Source organism: Parambassis ranga, chromosome 15 (assembly GCF_900634625.1).
Source record: "Parambassis ranga chromosome 15, fParRan2.1, whole genome shotgun sequence".
NCBI lineage: Eukaryota > Metazoa > Chordata > Actinopteri > Ambassidae > Parambassis > Parambassis ranga.
This window is the reverse complement of record NC_041035.1, coordinates 4,328,193-4,355,003: the sequence shown is the minus strand read 5'-3', so window position 1 is coordinate 4,355,003 and position 26,811 is coordinate 4,328,193. Positions and strand designations below refer to the sequence as shown.

Here is a 26,811-nt window from a genome sequence, read left to right as displayed (position 1 = left end):
GCGTATTACATAATGGCATGTTTTCTTGGCTCTTAGTTATTCTATGATGTCTGGTTTATTTCCCCTAAAAGTTTTTATGATTAAAAATATGTCTTTACAGAGGTTAGCAGTAATACAATCTATAATTGACTACTATTTTTTCAGAAGGACTAGCCATTATATATCAAAATATTGAAAAATATAAAACATTACAGATGCAACAAATCAGACTTAGTTACATTGTAAAACACAAACAGTAAATATACTGTTAATGGGCAGTGTATTTACAGTGAAATGTAGCCTATATATTTCTATATAACCTTAAAGAAATAAAAATAAAATATTTTTGACCTCTTCTAATGAAATGTTTGTGACAGTGTGATTTATTCTTAATTATGTTTGTCAAAACTATATTGACCAATCTCTTCCAAGCATGTTATAGTCAAAATTAGAATAGGAATACAAAGAGAGATGAGTCTATAAAACAAATTTATTCCAACTTAATGGGCACCGGTGTATAAGCCTCAATAACTGTATCATCTTTATCGTTTAAGGGTTGCACTGCAAAAGCAATATCATGCATTGATAGTGGTGCAGACAAAAGTGACAGACCTCGCTCTGACATATTTAATACTTTTACAAACGTGTAAATATGCGCATATGCATATCTTTTTCAATCTTTTTACGGTTTGTCAATCACAATATCTTATCAAATGAAATCATTTGATATGCTAATACCTGTCATTTACATCAAAGCTTTGTCTTTGCACACATACCTTACGCACATGTCATGTTGGTCTTTTGTGCTGAAAAATATCCTTTTGTAAGGAAATGTGTCTTACCAGACTGATTTGAGTTCAGATATGACATCCCCAGGTGGTATCTGTCGCCCATTCAGTGAGTCACCTGCCACAGAGCATATTTAACATGTGACACTTTGCGGATCCTTCCATCTAAAGTGGTTTACAGTAGCAGAAGTGCATACATCTTGAGTATGGGTGGCCCCAATGGGAACTAAGGCTCATATCTTGACAGTGCTGGTGCTGATATATACTCTACCCACCAAGCTATACAGCAAAATGAAATCCCTAACCTTGGCAGCTTTAGTGCAAGGCTCTACTCATTGAGCTCCATGGGAAATTGAGTTTCCAACCCTGGCATGAGTGCTTATAGCCCTCCCCAAATAGCAAAAGAAGTGCAGAGTTTCAAAGAACAGATCACTGTCATTTTCTTTTGGCTCTGCATTGGTCAGTGAGGTCACCAAGGCTGAAAACATACATCCATTTCCCTGCTCATTAAATCATCTCGAGTAAAAAGTAGTCAAGAATTTTTTTTTTTCTTTTTTTTTTATTTTAGATACTGTATTAATCCCAGAGGACGCTGCCAAGTAGTGTCATTCAATGACTAGTAAGGCTTGTCTTGTCTTGCCCAAGAACACACAACAGTGACTAAGGAGGAGTTGGGATTGAACCACCAACCTTCTGGTTACTAGACAACCCTGGTATACCACTGCGCCACTGTTGTCCCCAAATGATGAAATGATATTTGGTGGAAAAAAAAGTGTCTGATTCTCTGGCACATTACAAATATTTATCATGTCTACATGACAGATATTTGGCTGGAGGTAGATTATTTCCAGAGCTTTTGGTGCACTGTTTATCTTGTTCATCTCCTCCTGTCACACATCGCAGGCCTTTCTAAAGGGAGAAATCAAGAAAGGCATTGGAGAGAGGTCTCTGGGTCATTGGTAAAGTGAAAAATGATCCGCTTACATCCGTGCTAACATTGCCCGATAAGATTGGGGGCAGATTGGACAGAGCTTTTCGCATTAGAAAGACCAGCTCACCCGCTCTAAGATGTAGGGCAGGGCCACTCAAGAGATAAAGTCACTGTCGGTGCGGTAAAAGCCGTCGACATCAGCACTTCCTGTAGATTATTCCCTACCAGCCAAGTGAGGCAGGGGGGATGTTTCCACTGCAGGGGAACTCCTGTAATCCATGTCACTGTACCATGTTTTGAAATCATTGCAACAATTTCACCAAACTGAAATTTTGTTTTTTGAAAATTCTGCACTTTAAAAGCACAAGGTCACAAATTGCTATTTTGTATTTGTATAATTATCCATGTAATTGCACTGTAATGGTATATTCTGCATATGCTACCCCCTCTGTTTTTCTGCTAAATGCTACTAAAGAGTAATTGGAGCTCTAATCTCAAGAACGTGATCAGTTCATGGTGCCAAAATGACCTTGAATCTTCCATTTCTGAGTCGATATACCTCAGAATACACACAAGCTCTCACATTCATGCTGTGTCAGCATTAACAGTGCACAGGTGTGTTCTTTTGTGTGTGTGTGTGCGTGTGTGTGTATACACTTATACATCTTAATCATCTTTGTGCATCCCTGTCTTCTGGAAATTACATTTCAGTACAACTAAATTGGTTTCTTAATTAGGTGCGGTGTAATTGCTAGGTGGATTTCTTTCACAGGAAACGTTTGGTTTTGTGTGAATGAAGTAACACATTTAAGAGATGGATCAGATTCAGCTGGAGGTGGATGGTAGTAAACAGACTCATTGTGCTTACTAAGCAGAGAGGTGTGCTGTGTCATACTCATACTCAGATGGCAGTCTTTCTGGGATTACACTTCAATAATGATACTCACTACTACAAATATTGTACTCATTGATAGCCACCTCTGGGAATGAACCTTCAGATACTGTAGTTCCCCAGATGGCCACTTCAGGCCTCCTCCAAAAATGAGTCAGTCCACATATACCCTATTCATAGAAGAAATAAACCCGTGGATTATATGATTCGTAAATCTAAGTCTAATTAATGACGTGTCATTTTAAATGGATAGCTAGGTGGTATCACAGCTCATAAGCATTAAGAGATAGGTGTGAGACTAGAAACTAGCTCTCAGAGCAGGGACCGCTACCTCAGGAGTATGACAGATTTAAATCTCCGACCCTGCTTCATCACTTAAAATCTCAGCAGATGTGACTCATCCAACGTGCGTGGGTGCAGTTTGATCCATTTCGACGAGCATACACAACCCCATAACTGTCAACAGATTTCGACTCAAATGAATTCACTTCTGTATTTAGCAGCACTTTTTTTGAAATGTCTCATGTGAAAACTCTCCTGTTGCCAAGCCAGAAATAAGATTAAGGTTCGGTTAAGGTCAAGGTTAGAGTGAGTATTAGCATCACTGAGAGTCCTCACAAATACAGCAACAGTGATCGGTGCATCCGCATGTGTGTGTCATTTCTTGTACTGACGCCTGTTTTATGACTCCATGTGACAACAGATAAAACACAGATGCAGCAGCTTACATGAAAGACAGTCAGCGATGATCTGTTTATGTAGTGTGACACAATGCTAACGTATACTGTTCTTAATAACATCTGTATTGTTTTTCTCTCTCTCTCTCTTCTCCCCCCTCCCTCTTCTTCTTCACGCTGTCTGAAACAACAGATCACTTGGGCATTGAGTTTATGGGTAAGGAAGCTTTTCTTGTTTTACATCTGCATGTGTCGTAAAGATCACAGGATTTCATGCTGGACTGACATTCCACCGGTTATATACAGAACATGCATCATTCGTAACAGCAAATGGCACAGTCGGTCTAAAATGTCTAATCACATAAATCAGTATTATATTATCATATGACATGAAGGCAGGAAAGCTGTGGTGAATACAAATGTTGTTATATGAGTATACATTTACATATCCAAAACCACCCAGTGTATTTCTTTGTATAATGTTATCCTCTCTCTCTCTCTCTCTCGTCCTCTCTCAGTCCTCTCTCTGCACATATGTATTTATGTGTCTGTACTTTCTGCACCATTTCTTCATCTTTATGCTTTCTTTCTCTCTCTCTCTCTCTCTCTGGTGCTATCTCTCTCTTTCTCTCACAATTGCTTATGAAGTGTCCCTTCAGAATACCAATGTGCTGCAGTCTCCTTGGAAACAGTGAGAACAGAGAGGCGGGCAGGGTGCAGCAGGGAGTTTTTTTGTGATGTTGGCATTCTTACTAAATACAGTCCTCATTAGTACGTGTGCGCATGTGTGTACATGCATGGCGTGCGTTCAAAAGCGTGCGTCGGAAGCTTTTTCGTTTCTGCTAATGCTAGAGTTAGACGTGATTCTTCCAGTGATTGTGTGTTGAATGTTTGAGTGATCCCAGCGCACATGCCTGCGAGGCTGTGCAGCGTGGATGCCAGCGTTGCCAGGCCCCTCTCTCCCTGTTCTTGGCTTTTTCTCGCAGGCTCTGTGTTGGGCATCACAGCTGAGGAGCACTAGTTAATGACATGGAAGCTTGTTGTTAACTAGAGGCCTTCGCTCCTCTCTGTAGGGCATAATTTGGGCCCTTGCAGACTAGTCAGGAAAAAAGGAATGGATCATCTTGGAAAATAGCCTCCTACTTCTTTGACAATACTGCTCCTACATTTTTTTTTCTGCTGCCCGGCCACTATATTTGCAGTCAAACGAATGAAATCTTTTCTCTATTTTTTTTTCTGAATCCTGCTGAGACTATGCAAACTTGGCAGTGACAGATGATCTTTTTTTTTCCACACAGCTATCTTGCAGGTTTTCCCATTTATATTCAGTGAGAGGTTTTATGCCTCTGCAACATTGTTGAGGCTGCCACATTTTCTTTGCCTTGCTAACGTCTCTAGTCCTGCCAATGTCTTCAACGGCATTGTGTTAAGCAGTGAACAGATACATAAGCACATCCCACACTCAACCCTGGTGTGTCAATGTGTGCGGCTTTGGATGCTGTTTCTCCACACAGAAAAACAGGAAACATACGAATGTATTCTTCTGTCACAGATTTTTGTTACTAATACATTTCGGTAAATATCTACATAACATTAAAGGCTTGCTCCATTCTGACGTGTATTTCAAGTGACTTACCATATAATTACTTTATTAGTAATTATATGCACACAATGGTGTGTGTATCATTACTCCAGTGTCAGAGTTGTGTGCAAAATGGTGTATAGCAAGATGGTAAACCTCTGTAAGCTGTAAGCATTGTTTAAGGCTTACAGAGTGTGTTGCCAAGACTTGGAAACATACAGTTGTGCTTGAAAATCTGGTAGCTCTTTAGAATTTCCTGTGTTTTTGCATAAATATGAAATCATCACATTTTCCCTGTCCTGGAAGGAGACAAAGAAAAACTGAAATATTATACTCGGTTGTTAATTTATTCAGGTAGTATACATGGTGGTGACCATGTTTCACAGCTGGAATAAGGTTTCAGCTTCTTGGTCTCGTCCATCACACATCCTCAGCAGCACATCACACATCCTCATCAAACATTTTCTCGACTGCTACTTAAATGTTCTTCACTCTGCTAAGAGTGTCAAAGGCTCACACACTTTCCCCAAAGCCTGACAGTGTGTCTTGTTAATTGTGTTGCATGATCCACAGTGTCAACATGTCCCTTCGAAGAGCATTGTGACTGACACAGGGTCCCAAAGTAGTTGGGTGCACCTAATGTCCTGACATCTGCTGTGAATATGACAGGTTAGCCGAAAGAGAAAACAAAGTTGAATGGTTATTTCTGTTCATAAACAGCCTTTTTAAGCACTTATTACGGCCGACAGGCTGACTCATTTAGTTTTGACCTAACGTACTTGCCATAATTGTGTCCTTGCAGTTGTTTTGTGTTTTGATCATTTCCATTTTTACCTTCAAGTGAAGTGCTCTTCATCATCTGCTTACCACCTGTCTGATCATTTAATTGCTAATGTTTCAGACATGTAGCAAAGTCACTGTGTTGCTATTTGTTGGCCATAATCACAAATAACCGACATTATTTTGATATTAGGATGAAACTAAATATTTGGTCTAATCCCTTGGCACTTATTTTTTACAGGCAAAGCAGCCTCATGCATGATTTATAGAAGATGATCCACCCAACAGAGCCTGTTTGAGAGGTTAAAATTAGAAACGCAGTGTCTGAAGGTTGAGATCTCTCCACCCAGGACGTCGCCCACGCAAAGCTTAATAAAACAGATAACATATTCAAGAATTCTCTGCCTTCCCCTTAATGCATTTTTTCATATTACTTGGGAAAAGGGGGAGAAAAATACTGTCTAGTCAGTCTGTCAAGTGGGCATCATTATTTTGCTTCTATCAGCGATCACTGCTTTCTGACCAGAAGGTGCTCCACCTGGCTGAATCAGTGTTAGAGCAATGTGTTACAGGCAGTCTTTTGGATTTTCAGTTTCCCTCCATGGGGTTTGAGGTGTGTTTGCACTTAACAAAGATGAGTGGACACATTTTGTCTGTGTGTGTGTTATATACACAGTGCATCTCGACAGAAGCAAGATGAAACTGGCATTTATGTCATTCAGTTGTCTTTTATATGCCAAGGCGAAGAGTAGAAAAGTAGAAAAAGTTTTAATTTTTCTCAACTTTGACAACTCACGCAGAGAAATGCAGGGAGACTGCAAAAATATTAGTCCTGCACTGCTCAATGTCAAAAGAAGAGAAAGCAAGATGAGGAACAGGAGGGAAGAAAGGCTGAAGAAACGTGACAAGCAGCAATCACGGTGGTGTCTTCCCAGAGATCACTTTTCAATCAAACAGTGCCACAATTTAGTTTAGTTTTTAGACTTTTGAAATCCTTGGGGTGCAACTGTTCCTTTCATAAAAACTGGAGCTGCTGCCAGATACATAACAGCTACTGTCATTGCAACACAGGTGGAGAATAACAGGTCCTTCTAAACGTCTCGACCTTGTACACCAGGGCATGTATAGAAAACTGCCACAATATCCTCACCTGAGGATTGTCCTCATTTTGTTCTACAGTGTTTAAAAAAATCAAGTGTTTATTATTTATAAGTCACATAAAGCACAATATGGCACAAGTTCAACTCAATGCTGTTAAATTTTAATGGCAAGGTTACATCAGGTGAGTAAGGACACGCTACCCTGATGTCAAGCACACACTGGGGCATAGAAAAAGGACATTTGACAGGTTAAAAGGTCTGCACATACCATCACAGTGCACTCTAAAATCAATTGAATCCCACACTTGAAGGACAGGCAATAGTGGCATCTCTCTTTGTAGCACTGTGTCGTTCACAGTGATACAAAAAGCTGCAGAAGACCGGCTAATACCAACAGATACTAAGCTTCAATAACCTCTTCCAGATCACAAGACAAGAGAGAATATTATAAGGAAAAAAATGATGCAGAGAATGAAAGGAAATTACCAGCAATAACAATAACTCCAGTCACCCAAATAGGTTCTGTGTGTCTAAATGGGCGAATAGAGCTATCCAAGTAATAGAGGAAAGGACCGTGACCAGCCAAGAGAGCATGCTTACTCTAGCACGGCAGGCCTGCATAAATAAAGGTTTTATCCACCATCAGCAGTCTGAGCCTCGGCACATGGAAATTCTAATGCTCGGGGCTGCAATGGCTGAAGAATCCTGTCCCTCACTGTCTGCACCCTCTGATCTCTCCCTGCACTTGTTATGTCATCCCTCTCATTCATCCATTCCAGTCAGTCATCCAGCCATATTCAGTCTCCACTGATACAAATAGAGATACAGCGTAGTCAGAGTCCATACTAGCAACCTGATAATGATGATGATACACATGATGATCAGCACAACTTGCTTACATACAGTAATACCTAAATTGTGCTGCCAGTGTGTGAATACATTTTAACCAAACCTAACAACTACGCCTTTAACTACTTTAAAAGCATGTGTGTATTGTCAATATAATTTCTTTTGACAGAGATCTACAAAAACTGTTTAATGTCAGAATAAATACAGACTACAATGTAATTAAATCAATCAAAATACTGCAAAATAAATGATTGCATAAAAATGTTCAGAAGAAGACAGCTCATCTAAAAAGGTGCTCTAAGTGGAAGCAGTCCAATAAAAGTCCAAATCTGATCCACTGATTAATACAGTGATGGTAATGATTAAATCTTAATGCACCAACACTGTAAAATAGCAACTCTCTCTCTGCTGTCACTCAGCCCCTTACTTCAGCTTTGTGTCACACACTTGAAGAGAGTATCGGTGTGTTTGAAATAGCTTGCAAGAGAGCACATTGTCACCATGCTTTTCTACAGCTCCGTGTTACTGTGTGTGACTGTCTTGTGGCTAAATTTAGATATACCCTAAGCCTGTGTGCCAATGTATCACTTGTAATGCCAATGCATCCTATACAAAAACATACAGTAGTGCCAGGCTGTGCGGGGAGGATGCAGTACACTTGAATGGCCACCGGTGTCACTATCAATCAGGGTTTATCTGGCCTGATGGGGAAAAAAATGTAAGGATATCATGATTCAGTTAGTAATGGGAAAGAAAGGCCTGCATAATGTGATTGTAAATCATTAGGCCTATATAATGACAGGAAGATATGCAGAGGCTCAATGGAGAATTTGTCTGTCAAAAAAAATCATTACAGCACCATATGCTGCTTTTATATGACTAAATATTAGCAAAATGATTTATTATTGCATATTTAATCATGTAACTTTATGCATAATGTAAATGAAATTCAAAGATAAAAAATGAAGCAGTTTAAAGTTGCGTGAGCAATATGTTCAATATACTTTAATGGACGAATGATTTGTGTCTCATTTGACCTAGAGGTTGAAAATGCCAGTATGACAGCTTGTAGCGCTAAGCCAGAAATGACCACTTTAGCCCTTTACAATAAATCATCCAAATTTTGCCACAGTGTCAGCCTTGAACCAAATCCAACAGTCTGCCACGAAACATTAAACTTTACTACCCTCAAACCAGAGGCCGCATTTTCATTCATAATTGTACAAATGCAACACAATTGAATAAACCTTCACCTAATATCTGCAACAGACCTTGACAGTGCTGCTGCCTGCCAGCAGTCCGACTCGTCCATATGTCCAAAACATTGGATAAAAATCCTTTAATGACTCACAAACCTGGCACTCTTTTACATTAGGGTATCACATATCCTAGCATTGGCTGTGACATGTATATAATTTAATTCATGCATATTAGATTGTTTTGGATGATTTTTCAGAGCTAAAGCAATTACTGATTTTGCAAAAGATGTAAATACTGGAGTCTGGACTGCAGTTGTATGTCCCAGTGGCTGCTGGTGGTGAAATTGATTGGGTGGGCTAAAATAAATTATAGCCATAGAATAGCTAGTTATTCTCTCTCTCTCTCTCTCTCTCTAATATATATATATATATATATATATATATATATATATATATATATATATATATATATATATATATGTATGTGTGTATATATACAGTGGGTACAGAAAGTATTCAGCACCGTGAGCTGTAAGGTCTTATACAGAGGTGTGTGTCTTTCCTAATCAAGTCCAATCAGTATCATCAAACAGAGCTGGACTCAGATGAAGGTGTAGAACCAACTGATCAGAAGAAATGGACGCACCTGAGTTCAATATATGAGTCACAGCAAAGGCTCTGATACTTAGGACCATGTCATATTTCACTTTTTTTTAATACATCTGCAAAAATGTCAACAGTTCTGTGTTTTTCTGTCAATATGGGCTGCTGTGTGTTCATTAATGAGGAAAAAATCAACTTTGATTTTAGAAAATGCCTGCAATATAACAAAGAGTATAAATATAAGGGGGTCTGAATACTTTCTGTACCCACTGTATACTTATATATAGTATATATCCAGCTACACTGGACCCTGAATAAAACAATCAACAACAGCACAACCGGCATTACAGAGCCTAGACAGGATGGCTTCTGTTATACACAGACCTGCCTTATTTGAAAAGAAGCGAAGATGTTTATGAGTCTGTCTATTTCACTTCATAGAAAAGACACCTGTCAATCATTTATCTGGTGCCAACCCGCTGCTGATTGGTCATAACTGATCGGCCTGTGGCCTTAATGAAGTTAGCCCAAATGTTCAGTAACTAGCGAGGGCGGGACATGATACCCGTCAATCATTTACATCCGGAAAATAAGTCAGAGTGGATTTGATGTGCTCGGGCTGCATAAAACTATCCCGTTTAGAGATATCCTGTGTTATTCTTTTAACTATTTGGTGCTGTTGCCTCTTTAGGTTTCACTAAGACTAAACATTAACAATGTTTTATATGTTATTTAGACTTTCTCATCTTTATTGCATAACATAGGGAGGGCTTGGCCCCACTAGCCTATTTATACCAGCCATCAGTGGTTTCTGTTTGCATGTGGTGAACCCCAGCAGGTGGCTTCAGCCTTCTCACCAGGGCTCAGACTCTGCATGCCTGACAGACACGCTGTCAAAATGCCACCTCACTCTGACATTAGTCAGTGTGTGAGCAGATTGCACTGTAATTGTGTTGATCTGTGGCCTTTTAAAATGCTTCGTTTCTTCTGTGTATATTAAATAAATGGCTTTATCTGTGTTTTTATTTGTCCACGCTTTGACAGCCTATAAGTCATTTCATTATTTATATGTGCAGGTGGGCCAACCCACTGTAAACACATCCTGCATGTGTACGGCCACATACAAAAAGGTCACAGCAGCGCCTCTATATTTCTTTTGCTACCACCTTTAGTATGAAGTATTAATCATATTTGCCAATAATATTGCTGTGAATACGCAACAAGCAGCGCTCTGCAGAGCAGAACTGGAGGTTTGAAGTAGGAATAAATAGAAGATGTGACCTCCCAGCCAACACAGATGGAACATGAACATGTTTTCCCTCTTTCAAGCCGCATGATTTATTCACATCAAGAGAGTGTGTATGTGCATACAGTAGGTGTGTCCAAACAAGGACGTGGGAGGTTGGGATGGAGGCTGAAGCAATGCTCGACCCTTGCGTCATATTTATAATTAACCCTGATATCATGCATGCCATATGCACATGTAACATATATTTGGATACACTTTTCTGCAGTTACTTCATTTACATTATTTTAATTGATTGTGATCATGCATTATATCCCCGTAGAATCTATTTTGCTTCAGCCAGTTCTGCCATCTTAGCTCATTGCTACAAACAGCAGTTTGGAGGAGTGAAAGTCAGGTTAACTTCCTACTTTTGTCTCTGGATGGTACAAACATGTGTCAGTACTCCCCTGTTCACGTGTGGATCAAAGGTTTCCTGTGGCCTTGCAAATGTCTGTGACATGTTAACGTAGACATGTCCATTGGTGTGCAATTAGAATTGTCTGTCGTTTAGAGTACGGTAGGTTTTTTCTTCTATCCATCCGTTCTATTTTTTCAGCAGAAAAAAATATGATCAGTCAATAATCAGTCTTCTAGTACCCTTCATTTATTGAGTAAAAAGCCCTGTCAGAGGAGAGGAAGTGCACCTCCTCAGGTCTCTCTCCCTCCCTTTCTCTCTCTGCTCTGCCTGTCTCTCTGCCTCCCCTGCAGTCAGTGTCAGCGTGCTCCTGGAGAACTGCCCCCAAGCTCTCACTAATGATATAATTATAGCCAGTGAGCTAATCTGATGGTGCAGTCTGATTAGCAGCATCAAAATAACTTTGGCCCCACACGTAACTCAGGCATAGGTGGAGGATGAGAAACACAGAGGGAAAAGATGCACTGGAAAAACAACACTAATTGGTATTTTTAGGTGTAATCAATGATATCCTGTATGATCAGTTATGTAGTTTTTGTATGATACGGTTTCAGATTGGGCTAAGACATCCCTGGTTTAAAGTAAAACATATGTGACACTTTCCCTTATTGACTGCTGTCACGGCGGCCTTGAGCAAGACATAGTGGCTGCAGTAGCGTTACTCTGTAGCTGAAGAGGTTGTAGTTTCATCCTGCTGTGATTCTGAGCAGTGATTATTTTCTTTGTACTAAAGTGGCCATTGAAACCCACCCGCAGTAAAAATTTGTCTCAATCACCTCAATGTAAAACCCTAACACCTGTCATCTTCGTGGTTTTCCAAGGTCTGCGCATCGCTAAATAAAACTTGATTGATCGCCTATTAACGTATCTGAAGGCAACTATGATTTACTTGTTCGGAACAAACAAGGCAGCTTCCATTTTTCTCCACTAATGGTGCCCCCCCTCCCCTCCCCTTATGCCATAACTCTTCTTGTCTCCATGTATTCAAGCTCCATTACATGTGGCATCCATTTCAAAAGCAGTGTCTGGTGTCTATCGGACCATTACTCGACGTGGTAGAGCTGATAAAATGAGCTGCTGTGAATAACAATAGCAGGTGTTCCTGGAGAGTTGTAAATAGTTTGTTTATATTATAAATGAGGTTTTAAATTGTTATTTTATTTCAATTTTATTTGGTTTATTCAACACAAATGTAATTATACTCATGCTTAAAAGAATCAGCCAGGCAGATACAAAGAAAGAAAAAGCTCCAGAGAGCTTTTGCAGCACAACTGGTTGTTTGATGATTTAAAATGGCTGTTTGGGTGCAGCAATCAACAGCTTAGAAATTAAAAGTGGGTAAGTACAAATCTCAAAACCATTTTAATTCTCTGTTATGGTAAGATTGCCGTATGGTATTAATCTAGTATTAGCTGGGCTGTGAATATTGACTGTGGGACCTCTCATAAGGATCCATAAAAGCCCACAGTGTTCTCCTCTTCCCTGTCTTTCTTGTTCTCACACGTGCGCACGCACACACACACACGCACACACGCACATATGTATATGATCTATGACTTTATTTCCCTGGAGTGTTTTGTTCAAACATTAATGTGGCTCCTTCTTCTGTTTTGTTTCTCCACAGAGAGCAAAGAGGTGTATAAGAGACAAGTGCTGTCAATCACTTCCATCGCCATGGCGATCAGCCTCCTGGGGACGCTGTGCATGGCCCTCTACTGCCGCAACAAGTGAGAGGACACATAGACACACACAAAAACATTCAGAGAGCACAGGAGATTCTGTGATTGAGCTTTGTGAATGATTTACACAACCTGTAACAGCAGCCATAATTCTTATTAAGCATAATAACATCAGGCTGAGCAATGAAATTAAAAAAAAAGTCTGAAAAGGTTGAAGAAAAAAGCAGGTGCAGTATTTTTGGATGCTTTGCAAAGATTGGCTGTTCTCTACCTATTGTTTATCTCAGGATGAAAAAAGATTAGTTTAAATAAACATAATTTAAACAGTTTAAAGGAATTCCCTCTATGTTTTTTTTACAGATATCATCTTAAATTAACTGTTGAACCAACAGTCAACGTGAAGTCAACGTGACTTTGACCTTTAAATCCTTGACCACAAAACTGTAATTAGTTTTTTCTTGAGTCTAACAAATGTAAAGAAACTCTTATCCTGGGAGGTTGTGACTGCATGTTATGTTGGGGTCAAAAATACAATGACCTCCAAACCTGATCATCTCACCCTTGATCCAAAGTGAAAATTATTTTGATACTGTCTGGCTGAGTGGATCTCATATCTGAGATATTTATTGGTTTCACTGGAACGGACACACTGATCTTTAAATTTGACCACTAAAATCAAATCAGTTTACTATGAAATCCAGGTGAACCGAACTAGATGGAGCACTAGAAGCCACATGAATGTGGTTTTATGTATGAAAATAGGATTCAAGTTGTAATAAACTGGACTTTTGCTTTCAATGATTTGGTCTAAAAAACATGTAACAAGTAACAATCACAGCAGCAATCTGAATAGATTGTCAGGTTTTGCTTAAGATTTTAAGAAACAAATCAAGAAATGTGAAAACTTCGGTATGATGCAGAAACTCGACGCTACAAGGACTCTGTTGCTCTTAGATTTTTCCTCCCATGCTCATATTTTGGATTTCCTCATATATGTAAATTAACTGCACATGTACAGACATGTAATTTCATCTCAACCAATCAGTTTTCGTGCTTTCATTTGAGTTTCCCAGATGTTTACATACTAATAATGATATTTTTCCATTTTGCCGCAGGTTCTAATGCAAGTAAAATGTTGCAGTATTCAGTAATGAGCTCTGTCGGGTGCAGGCAGGCCAAATGCCCCAGTAGACATTTAGTTAATTCGGTGAAGGCCGATGCAACATGTTGAGGCATCAAACATCTTGAATGAAGTCCCAGGTTGTGTATTTGCAACAATTTGTAAAGCTCATTATGTGTGTGCACATATTCATAGCCTGTTATCACCCAAAGGTCAGCTCCTGCGCTCTCCCTCTCCTTTCTGTCCCCCAATTTCGTATTTCTGCAGGGCATCAGCTAATGTGTGTGCAGTGTAATTGGTGTATGAATGGTCTCATGTACAGTATTTCCCTAGCTGGAAGACGATGGGTCAAACATCTGGTGTGTAACGGCAGTCTGTCATTCAGAGTATATGGACCGTGGAGCAGGCTTTGATAGATGGCACTGTAATTCCATAGGCTTTCCTCTGTAATATAATGATGTGAGTGAGTGAGCAGCCTGACAACAAGATAATCGGATCAAGGCATGATGGACAGGCACTTTCAATGAATCCATAATTGAGTCGGGGGAACTTGCTTGTTCAATAAAGAAGATGCATTCTTATCAGGAGGAGGGAGGAAGTGTTCATGCACATCAGTGTGACCTGAATCAAGTCAAAGGTTGTCTCACACAGCAAAGTGAAAAAGAAAAAAGTATAGAATCCAGTGCAGACTGTATTTATTTAAAGACACGTTTTCTCCTTTTTGTGTCTTTGCCGGCTCAATAATTGGTCCAGTTGCGGGGTGTGACGTTAAAAATTAACCCTAAAACCCACCACATCAAAGTCACTGTTCCTCTCTGAGGGTGTGTGTTCACATCATAGTTTTTCCCCCCCTGCAGTGCAGTGGGGATTGCTCACAAAAAGTACCTCTACACTGTGTGTGTGGGGGGGGGGTTGTTTCTATGACAACAATATCATGAAAACAATGCCCAGCAGCATTCAGATTCCACTGATCTTCTCCCACAAAGGGACCTGTGTCTTTGCTGTGGTCATTTTTCACAGACATGCTATAGCCTACAGCTAAAAGAAGATTTCCTCGTCAAACAATATAATATTTTTAGGATTCAGACCTCCAGATGTCTATGAAAGTCGGTGCTAACCAGGAAGCCATACCCTTGTGTCCCTCTTTGCACCACAAGGTGTTCTATTAAGCCAATGTGCCTGCAGTGCTGTACTGTTGTGTTTATGTGTTTGCGTAACACAAGAGAGGGGTGAACAGCCACATGGAGACTCTGTTCAGATATAAATGTGAACTCCGGTCCACAGTGAGTGGACATAGCTCTAAGCTCCACACCTTCTTACCATGTTTGCCTGACCTTCGCTGGACAGAGTGATATATGTGATGCACAGATTGACATCAACAGGCTCTTTTCACTATTTGCTGGAGTGGATTTTCTCATTGATCACTTTAAATCTCAGATTAAGATTAAGATGTGTGAGGACCAAGAGGATTTTGTTACATCACTCAAAGTCAGTCCATGAACCTGTGCTTCAGTATGCAGCTTACACAATGCTGAGTCAGGCTTCACACTGTACACTGATGATTTGAGGATAGAGAAGAAATAACGATAAGAATATGTAACAAGATTCTTTTTTTCCTTTTTTGAAAAAAAAATAAAAATATAGCCCTTGGTACTTGGATGTAAACTGAAAGAGGAAGAATTCTTTATAGTGGATCTAACTTTTAGGCTCTGTTGGCTACTTTCTTTTTTAATTAATCTCCTTTGACAGACATAATGGAAGCATCTTGAAAACCTGCCTGTCTCCTTCTCCTCTCTCTCTCTCTGCTCCTGCTCTGTGAGGCATAAAATGACTAAAACAATTTTAAATATATGATCGTATGATAAGTAGCATAATTAACACTAATTAATAAGTGGTATTAAATGATAGCAGTAATGAAATTGAGCCGCATACAAAACGGCACAAGCTACATGAGGGTGATAATTCTGTGGCCTAAGGTAGAAAAAGATGAGTTACAGAGCTCCTGCTTTGAGCACAGAAAGTTTAAAGACATTTTCAGTAGATGTGTTAAAAATATAATGTCTGAGAAGCCCACTGTGACCGTGGTTGCCATCCAGGAAATCCTAACACAGCAACCTGTTAAATAAACACACCAGTAGGCTTTAGGAGAGATAATAGACCTTTCATATTAGGCAAACGCTTTTCTCAAAGTACTAAATGTCGCAGGCTTCTTCTTGGAAAAACATAATTAAAGTGCCACAGAGGTGGAGAGGATCAAGCTCACCATGATGCTGTTTGTAAACACTTCATTACATCGCCGTCATTCAACGGCAGAGCTGTGAGACAGGAAACCGCGAAGGCTTCGTCTGCTCAATCTGATAATGAGGAAACCTCTGGCACAACACAACAAAGTCATGATACAATGGTGTGTTTTCCTCCAGGTCAGACTAATTAAATGAACTCAGGTAACTAGTGTTGTAATAATTAAGTGTGTGTAATGCACACCATGTCAGAAAAACAAACTTCTTTCAGATGAATAGAAGAAATCAGATCCTTATGTTCTGCAAAGTCCAATTATCCCACTTCCTCTAACATGATTATCTCTTGACCTTTTGCTACGAATGCAGCTCTTTCTCGCTCTTTTTCTGTGTGTGTTGAGGTCAAACTCATTAGTTTGCCCATCAGTAACTTAGGTCCTTCAGTGTATTTGCAATAATAATATGACAAAGAGTTGTGATTCAACAGGTTTAATGAAAGCGCATCTGAGAAATGAAAAGTATCGACTCAAAACATCTTAACAGAAATGATTAAATGGAGTCAAGTTGCACCAGGTAACCTGGTTTAAGTCATTTAATTACAGCATTGGGAGACTTGAAGGAGATGTCTCCCAACGCAGACAGGTAACCTCTCTTCTGTCCTCGGTGACATAGAGCTGAGACAAAGTGAGTCTCCATGACAACTGACTGACGACAACTGAGGATGACGATTCAGAGAAAATCTGTTTTTTTGTTCTCTGTTACTAAGAATGACACGATTATTAATATATATATATATATATATTGTGTTAAAAGCAGGTACCAAAGTGCTCGTCCTTATCCACATATACACTGTAATCCATCCTTAATGTTTCCTTTTTTAGTTAATGTTGTTACTAAATATATTTTGTTCCCTGTCCTGGAAAAGCACATTAAAATAGTAGCAGTGTGATGCTGTAGTTTATTATGTTCCATGTGTTGTCAGTGAAGAGGCTGCTTACCTGTTAGCTACAACACTACATCTGTGAAACAAAGGCACAGCAACTGACATCTTTTTTTTCTCAAACTTGTTATAATTAGTTGTTTGTCCCAAAGCTCCTGTTTTGAATTAATTAGAGCAAAATCATTAACAACTTGCTGATCTCAAGATGCTCACTGCCAAACACAATAAGGTTCATATGCAGCCTGGAAACCTGTATTTTTTTAGATACATTTTGCATTTCTTCTGTCGTTGTCAATACTAGAGAACATATTACTATAACAACTTTGAGCTAAAATGATGTATAGGGACCCGGTAAAGTAAGAATGACACCATGAATCCGGGGGAACATATCACAGTAAAATGTAACCAGAAAAGCAAGATGCTAATGAGTTTTAAACCTGATAATAACCCAGCTGCCCTAGAAGGACCCGGGGACTCATCCCCCTAGTGATGTGAATGAGGGTCAGAACCTAGAGATGTGAGGCCATTTTTCTAACCCTGAAAATAAATGGCACACTCTCCGTAGGTAAGGAGAGAGAGCTGACTGCAGCTGGTTTAAATATCTCAGACCAGCACCTTCTGCAGTCGCTCCACTGTGTCTTAGTGGGGAAGAGAAAGATGAGTCATAAGGCAAAGGTGTCAATCCATCAGTCGCTCTACACAGTGATCAAAGATCACGAATACAGTGAGAAGTTTAAAAAGCTGCTGATCCTTCACATTGAGAGGAGCTGGCCAAGGTGGTTCAGGCACTTAAGAAAAGTGCTCTCTGGATGAGGTTTACTGAGCACAGGTAGGGGGGGCCAACCCAGGACTTAGTGGTGGAGTTGCTCTCTCCCTCAACCATGGCATACTGTGTAATATAGAACATGGATGGATGCAAAGGTTGGCTAATTTCAGCATGCTGTTTTACAGTAGTCTAAACTTGTGCATTATTTTATTTTTCCTTTGGCTCTCTAGGAGGCGCAGGGAGAAGCTCCAGGCCCACCTAAAGGAGAGCCGCAGTTTGAAGAACTACACTGCCAATTCCCATAATGCCCTGGACGCCAAGATGAGGGCTCCTAACACGAACCTGCAAATGCACGAGGTAACCGCTGCTGCTTTTGCTTTTCTCATCCTGACTTTCTTTCAAAGTGTTTTTTTGCTCCATTTAGTCAAGGACACCTGTGTATGTACATAAAATGTGTGTGTGTGTGTCGTGCTGCTCCCACATCTTTGAACACTGTCTGTTGACAAGACAGGGCACATTCACATCAGCAAGACTGAAAAATATGTCTTCCTATGAAAATAATACCACTTATATACATACACTTTACTATTTTATTATTTTTCACCATGTACCATTAGTTGGTATTAATACCAGCATCCAGCATAAATCTCCAGCACTGCCTGCACAAATTCAAAATTAAATATCTGGTAACGACATCCCTGAAGATTTTACCCCTGAGCACACATACATGGTACACATACCTTGCAACTCTGCAGAAAATTATCATTAAAATCATCCCCTGCAGGTTCTGGCTGCATACAAATCAGTATGTATTCCCATCTCCACCTGGCCACTTGAGTCTGGCTCACAGGTCTGTAGGAGAGCGGTCGTTCAGTGGTTTGGGAATACACTGCTGGCCAGCAATGTCATTCATCATCTTCTCTGTGCTCTGTGCCGTCACGTCTGTCCCAGCTGTGCATCTTCAAGTACCTGGAAATTACCTTAATTTGAATGTCACTCACTAGAGAGTGCATGTGTGTGTGTGTGTGTGTTCATCAATATGCATGAAATCAGCTTTAATTTAGTCATTTTGTTTACATTGTTATCATATACGTTGGCAGTATGCACATGTATGACACAAAGCTTTATTGGATGAGTTGTGTTTCCTCTATGGACGTGATTCAAATTTACAAGGCGCATGTACTATAGAACTTACATAAAAGGGATTCTCCATCCATCCATCATAAACACATTAATACACACACAATGGAGAAATATGTGAGCTGCATAATCCACATATTCCATGTCTTCTGAAGAAAAACAAGCAGCACCTAAGATCTGTCTAAAGAAATTCTGTTTATTTTCAGTGTCAAAAGTCACAACAAAAATGGCCATGTAGAGGGTTGAACGTACAAATATGTGTGAAATACACAGTTTCCAGGCAACAGTGGTTTCTCATTCCCATGAATCTTCTCATCAGATTTGAATAAATTGTTTGCATGCAGTTTGAAATGGGCATCAATCAAAGCAATACATTTCTGCATGCATGCTTCTCTGGCTGCTCACGCAGATGTTATTGCAGTGACTACATGTACCGAGAAGGATTTCCAGCCCATCACACACACACACACAGAGTAAGGTACACGCCCCCCTCTGGTGCAGTGAGAAACTGCAACCATTCGTAGCATAGCTGTTGCCATCAGCAGTCCTTGTTGGCCATATCTTCTCAGAACAAATGCAGCTAGACTGTAAGTCTCATTGGACTGTAAAAAAAATGTCCTCATCTATAATGTCTTAACAAATGTAGTCAGTTTGCAAAACAAGCAGGCAGCAGACTTTGAGCTACTAACATAAAATCCCAGCGAAAGCTTGTACCCTTTCTAAGATCTAATAACATCTCTGTTTCCCTGAAGTAGAACCAGAGACACAGAGAACATAAAAGAAAACTCAAAGCCATCCTGCACAGCACTGCTAAACAGCTGCTGCAGTGGATTCATATTTGGTGTCAATACTTTTATCAGTCCTAACAAGAGAGCAGGCTCCCTTTGAACAGAAATGCTAAATAACCTTTATTTGTTTAAACAACCTTGTCTACACAGAATTAGCTATAGAAATGTATCTCGTGATCAACATGTACAGACCATAGGGTAACATAGCATGCTGTATTAAATAATTAATGCCTAATATTAATCAGTGGGTCACAGGAATAAATATAAAAGCCTGAATTAAGCAGAACTGGAGAAACTCTGTCGATTTTAATATTGGTTTCACAGAATTTAAAGCATAGGGACGTTCTTGCCCGAGGCTCCCCGCTTGAGTTTCAGTTCGCGCAGGGTTCAGATGTCTAAGATATAGCTGGGAGACAGAGCTAACCAGGGCTTGAAAGTAATCTGTAAAATCTGGAGTTTGTGAAGATGGCGTGTCAGGTGTGCCTCCTCAAATCACCCTCAAGCCGAATCGTGCGTCGTGGACAAACAAACCGGCTTTCCAAACTTGCCATGGAGATGAAGAGGATGGCAGCAGTCCCATCCTTCTGCATGGATTTAACGTAATTACACACACACTCGCAGTGACTGTGTGCAGAAGAGAAGTCAATATTATTTTGGTATCAAAGAGTAACATTTATATTTCAGACTGAAATCGTGCAGCCATTAGAAGAACATTGTTTTTCATTTCAATTTCAAGCTAAATGTCACAGTCAGGAAAAAAGCTGCATATAGATGTAAACAGATTGCTGTACGTTTTATCAGCCCGATGAAGGAGAAGCAGTGAGAAACAAATCAGTTATTGATAAGACACGACATCTCTCTCTCTCAGCACGCTTCTCTGAAACTTCTCTTTGAACTGCTTCTCTTCGGTTCACACTTTAAATGGGTCACTGGAGTTTTATCACTTCCTTTTAGCTCTGGGAACAAAATCACTGTAAGCTTCTTTTAACTACAATAACACTTTGTAATAGTAATACATATAAAAATCTTACATCTATAGTGATGTCACTGTTACTGCAGCAAGATTGTTTCCAAGTTTCACTTTAACTTAAGGTCACGCATGTGTCTTCAGCTTCACACTGGGTATTTTAAGAGCCCACGGAGCCGGTGAAGGCGTCGTTGCTGTGTGGTTAATTAGACCTCAGCAACACGGTGGCTCAGTGGTTAGCATTGCAGCGTCACAGTAAGAAAGCTCAACCTTCTCCATAGCACACTGACTCACTTCTGACTTCACATCTGCTTCCCACACTGGCTTTTATTGGGGAAAAAAAGCTTTTGTAGTACTATGATGACACAAACTATTGTCCTCTGTGTGATGAGACAACAGTTTATCATTATTGGAAAAAACAGCATAAAACCATGTGCACTAAAATGCTAACAAACAGGTCAAAAACCTGCTGATGGAAAAAAAAGAAAGAAAGAAAAGAAAAGGTTTTGATCTTTTTATCATTTAAATTCTAACTAAAAATACATTCCCAGAGTAGAAACACTCTCTGATCCTGACAGAGAGAAGTTAATACATAACAGGCTGCCCTATTGTACTGCTCTGTGTCTGAGAAAGATGGTCAGCTCGGAGCACCGCAGCACATTTACAGAATTAATTTTAGGATTCTTTTATTGTGGATTTTCGATTCGCTTTGAGCAGCCGCCATATCTGACTGCTGGATTCTTTAGATTCTCTGAATCAAACCTCTGTGACGTGGAGGTATGAAACTCTGAGAGTCTGTCAAATGCTGCAAGGGACTGTAGACCCGTTACCCTTCAGACTTTTTCCTATTGCTTTTTCTAACAATTATTCTTCTTGTTGGCTTCTATTCGTCTTTATCCCTGGTTTATGGTGTATGTTGTGTTTTCTTCCCCTTATCTGAGGTCTGTAGAAATATAGAAATAGGACAGACCTATAAGTTTATGTACACATGCTGTCCAGGTCATTTAGTTTTAAATGTCCATCTTATTGGGCCTTATGTGAAAGTATAATTATCTATAAGGACTTTTTTTGCATTCTTTCTCCTGTAAAGAATAGTAGTAGTCTGAATGATTTGCACTGAAAACAATTTAAAATGATTCCTTTGGCTTTTGTTTGACTAATTGGCCTATTAGCACTGGCACTTGAATTACAGATTACTGTTTACTGACTCTACAAAATGTATTGTTAAGAAAAGCAAGGCTGATCTTTTTAAAATGTTGCTTTATTTATTTAATTTCCACACCACAGCCTTTTGGGGAACTCATATGCAAATAATTTGCATTTGTTTATTTTTGTGCCTACGCACCCAGAAACACATTGACTTTTGTCCGCAGGCAATCGATTGCTAACATTTCTGAACACACAGAGCAGCGAGCATTTAGGGGTTTAGGAGAAAAAAGCCACACACAGCGGGATGACATACTCCCTGTCAATACTACATTTGAGACCTGCCAAATCTATTATTATTATCATTATTATTATTATTATTATACTTCCAGGAAAAAATCCCCTCCTGATTGTGTGGGTCACGACAAAGGCAGCAGAACATTCCAGCAGTGGCCGATAATAGAAAATGAATACTTCTGATTAGCACCGCTGGGCCTTTTGTTGGAAGTATTTGATTAAGCAATGAACTAAAGAGCAGCTCTGAGTGAGTCGCTCTTTCTCTATCAATCAGGTTTTACCAGCCTATCATGAGTTCTTCAGGTATTCCACAGAGTCCATCTGCCATTCCTTTATAATTAAAACTGCCCTGTCTCAATCATGAACAGTACTGTGACCACTCTCCTAAGCTTAAGCCTAAGACTGCTCTGTGTTTGTGTTTATAATGCTGTGAGGCCATTATTAATGCTAGCATCTCTGCACAAATCATAAAAAAATCTTCTCCTGTTCTGTTCAGATAGTCTGTCACTGTTTCATTGCCAGAGGCATATGCTGTATGTAAGACCCTATCTCACAGATTAAAACATCTATTCCAGCACACACACACACACACACACACACACACACACACACACACATTAATAAAGCCATTACGTGCACCCTCTGCATCACAAATGTCCAGCCTGGGCATGGAGTCACTGTCAAAGCAATGATTACTTTTTGCTGGTTATATCTGCTCACGTTCACTGAGCCGAAGTGTTTCTTTGCCTGCAGCTGTGCATGAAAATATTACATTTATATTGATGACCTCTATAAACAGTCAGTATTGCTGGATGACACATGCACACAGTTTCCAGTATTTCCTCGGGCAACTCTTCTTAAGCCTAAATCTGTTTTCGAACCGAAACAAAATGGTTGCCGAACCACACGACATCGGCATTAACAGATTGGAGGCACTTTCCCTTCATTGAGCGGGTAGGCAGTGCTCTTTATTAGTGTAAGTAAAACAAAACTTATTCTTTCTGCAACTGTAAAACTGTTTTCTCCTTAGTGGATGAACTTCCTTCAGCTATGACTAAGAGAAGTGATAATGGTGCCATCCACTTCTTCTGAGTCTGAATTAATTAAGAGCACATGCGAGCTTTCACAGATCCCTCTCTGTAGCCCATATTCTTGGGTCACTAGGGCAATTTGCGACAATTATTTTCTTGTTTTATCTCAGGCTTAGAAATGAACAGCTTTTGTGTACCAATTAGCAGTTTGAACGTGTCTCAGAACAGCAGAGAGCGAAGGAGATGCAACACGATGGTGTTAGATTTTACATTTCATTTCCGAGAGTGCATGAATGAATGATGTATGCTTTTGTGTTGTCTTGTGTTACATCATCCTCTGTGAACTATAAAATGTGGCATTCAGCGAGTGCAATCCAGTAAAGTGTAGGAACTGATGAGGTACAGATTAAAGCAGCATTAAACTTGGGGAAGGAGATGAGCGGGCTTGGTGTGTGTGTGTGTGTGTGTGTGTGTGTGGGCCTTTGTGTGAAATGACCAGGGAGGTTGGCCCTCCGGGCCTAATGAATGATCACTTAATTGACGTCACATGCGCAGGTTTACTTCTTGAGTGTATGAGTCACAAGGGCTTAAAAGGTATAAAAAAGACGCACCGCTGTGACAGTACTTTGAAACATGACCGTGTTTATACCACATAGCACGAACATATCCAAGCCCTATGTGTAACTGAAAATGTGAAAGTTAGATAAATGTGTGCAGATAAGCATGTTTTTGTCTCCAAAGAGCAGAATTGACTGACAAGAGCATTCAGGTGTTTAAGAGGGTCACGGTGTGAAAGCCATAAGTACTTGAGTGCAACTTTTCCATCATGGAGATCAGTATTGTGTCATCGACACAAAGAAGCAGGCTGCACACTAATGCCTTTTTTCACAAGTGCACTGCAGTCCTAGAGTCTACACACCGGGCCTGAACCAGGATCCATCCTGTGTGTAACGTGTGATGCCATCTATATGTGAATACAGCAGGCAAATCATTCAAGTTTAAACACAAATAAGTTATTATGGTTCTTTCACTGTAAAGTGGTGCAGTGTGTGGGTGCTGGTGCGGGTGCTCCGGCTTCCTCCCTCATTCTAAAGACGTGCTCGTTGGGTCAATTGGTCACTCTGAATTGCCCGTAGGTGTGAGTGTGAATGGTTGTCTGTCTGTATGTTGCCCTGTGATGGACTGGTGACCTGTCCAGGGTGTACCCTGCCTCTAACCTGTAGATGGCTGGGATAGGCTCCAGCTCCCTGTGACCCTGCACTGCAGGATGAAGCAGATTAATGGATGATGGATGGATGGCTTCTCTCACTGTGCCTGTATTTCAGACAATGGCCAAACTGGATTCTCTAGACTTTGGCTGCATATCTCTATATTTCTATACCATTTAGTGACCCAAAGAAAAATGTGTGCATGTGTGCCAAAAGTAACACTCAGTACTTTTGTGACACGACTGAGCCGTCAAAGGGAAAATACAATATCAGTCAACACTAAACATCAGATACACAACCGTATAATCCAGCCTCAACCATTTTATGGATAGTCACAGTGAGTGTGTCCCAGTAACATGCAAACTGCATGCAACCGTTTGATGGCAGCTGTAGTATGGAAAGTGTCGACATAGGAACACAGCCTTAGAAAATGTAATCTTTCCATAACACTGCTGTATATGTGTCACTTTATTGCTTCATATCCCTTTTGCATTATAAAGAACTGTGACACTTTTCCCATGATGCAAATCCAGTTCATGTCTCATTACATCTTCTGCTCCACCCTCCAACAGCTCCAGCTTTTAATGCAGGGTTTTAATTAGTCTGATGTGGTATTTTCAGGGACAATCTGTGTCACTTAACAAAGATGCTACATTACTATTATGTTTTCTTCTTTCTGCATTTTTAACTACGTAAAACTCTACTTTGTCACTACATGCTCTGATTCCAGATAAGTAGGTTGTGACACAATGCAGATGAAGCTTTTTTTTCTCTCCTTTGAGGTGTATTTAAAGCCAGATTTCATGACATTAAAGTTTAGAATTCAAATCCATTTCAAGGCGTTTTTAGCATGCTGCTTACTGATCATCTGTATCTGCCTCATTTGAGTTGAGACCTCTATATATAGTGTGAAATCCAAGTTGCAGGAGAAAGTATGTCATGGTTTTATAAGTACAAATTAGCCTCCCAATGTCTGAATGGTCACATAACCATGACAGCATGTGTGATGCTAATAAGGCTGGTGTCCTGCAGAGGGTCCACTAAAGGGATTGTCAGTGACAACCTTGTTAGTCACTCATCAAACTCGAAACTTTTGTATAAAAGAAAGGATATAAAAGAACTCTGGAGCAAGAAAATTGCACAAAAATGAGCCTCTGTTACCTGAGAAAACTGTCACTGACAAACCACTGAATCTCCAGGTACGTGTAGTAAAAATCAAACCTCAACTTATATATTTAGGTCTTTTCAAAACTAAAACCCACAACACTTTGTCGTGTTGTCCTGTCTGCTTTTGAGGTGTGTGCCGCAGACATTTGCTGCTGCTGCTGCTGCTGCTGTGCTGCTCAGTGTGTTGTCAAACATATTGTGAAGTGTAGAATCAAAGAACAGCTGTCTCTCCAGAGATGAGGGACGAGAGTTTAGAAACACTGAAACATCCGGTGTATGATGGAAGGGTATAGCTCTAAATTGGGATATCTTGACATGTAGATGAGGAGAGGACAAAGTAAAGATCAGTGTGGATGAGAGACAGGGACACATATAAAGCAGTATTATGGAAAGAATGCATTTTTGAATTAAATGAAGGACATGTGGTAAATCTGCTCAGATACCACCAAGGAGACTCGGTGAGTAGGCGCAGCAGAGCTTCGTAAAAAAAGCTACAGCATTAAAAAAAGTCCCAAACTGTGTTTAATATTCCACAGTACAACGAATCAATGCCAGCTTTAATTAAGACTCTCTAATCAACGTTACCACTGTGAGGAAACCAGGCATTCAAATGGCTTATTAGTGATTCATTTCATGGTATTTCTGCCATATGTGATGCAGATGCTACTAAGAGCTATAGCACAGAGAGCTTAGCTGATATGCAAATAATCCATGCATTGTACAACCAAGTCAGATTAAAACACTTTATCATATTTAAGAGTTTGAGATGTATAATACATCCTTGCCTCATGGGCAAAGTGTGAGAAGATCAGCATGTTTAATGTTTGTGTATCACATTGATAAGATTATGATGATGTTTGTGCTGCTTTAAACAGAGACATCATCATCACGCGCTCAAGACAAAGCATCGGTGCCCAACCATTAGGGTTTATGACGCCCAAGCCACAGTTTTCTTTTGTGACATCTTAATGCAAACGTTAGCCTATCTAACTGCGAGGGGAAAATAAAAGTGATGAATTTGTTATGAATCTCTCAAATAAAAGAGGCTTCCGCTGGGGGAAACTAAATTAAGTCTCCAGGATGAAAGTCAGCCGCCACCCACGTCTTCACCTCCAGGCTGAGTTTTTGGCAGCCTTTGTTATGCCAACGACATGGCCAGATGTGTCACCCAGACATCCATCACTATCTGTCATTTTTACAATAGATTCTAAATCAATAAATATGTCATTGTTGTGTGCAGAT

The 26,811-nt window shown here is 40.0% G+C and overlaps 1 protein-coding gene across 1 annotated transcript in view; it reads left to right on the top strand.

Annotated features, from left to right (window-relative positions):
• nrg3a (neuregulin 3a) overlaps nucleotides 1–26,811 on the top strand; it is a 270,445-nt gene that overhangs the window by 234,130 nt on the left and 9,504 nt on the right. The window contains exons 5-7 of the mRNA XM_028424101.1: nucleotides 3,461–3,484; nucleotides 12,708–12,810; nucleotides 18,056–18,182. Coding sequence (XP_028279902.1) covers nucleotides 3,461–3,484; nucleotides 12,708–12,810; nucleotides 18,056–18,182 — 254 coding nt within the window. The remainder of the gene's footprint in view (nucleotides 1–3,460; nucleotides 3,485–12,707; nucleotides 12,811–18,055; nucleotides 18,183–26,811) is intronic.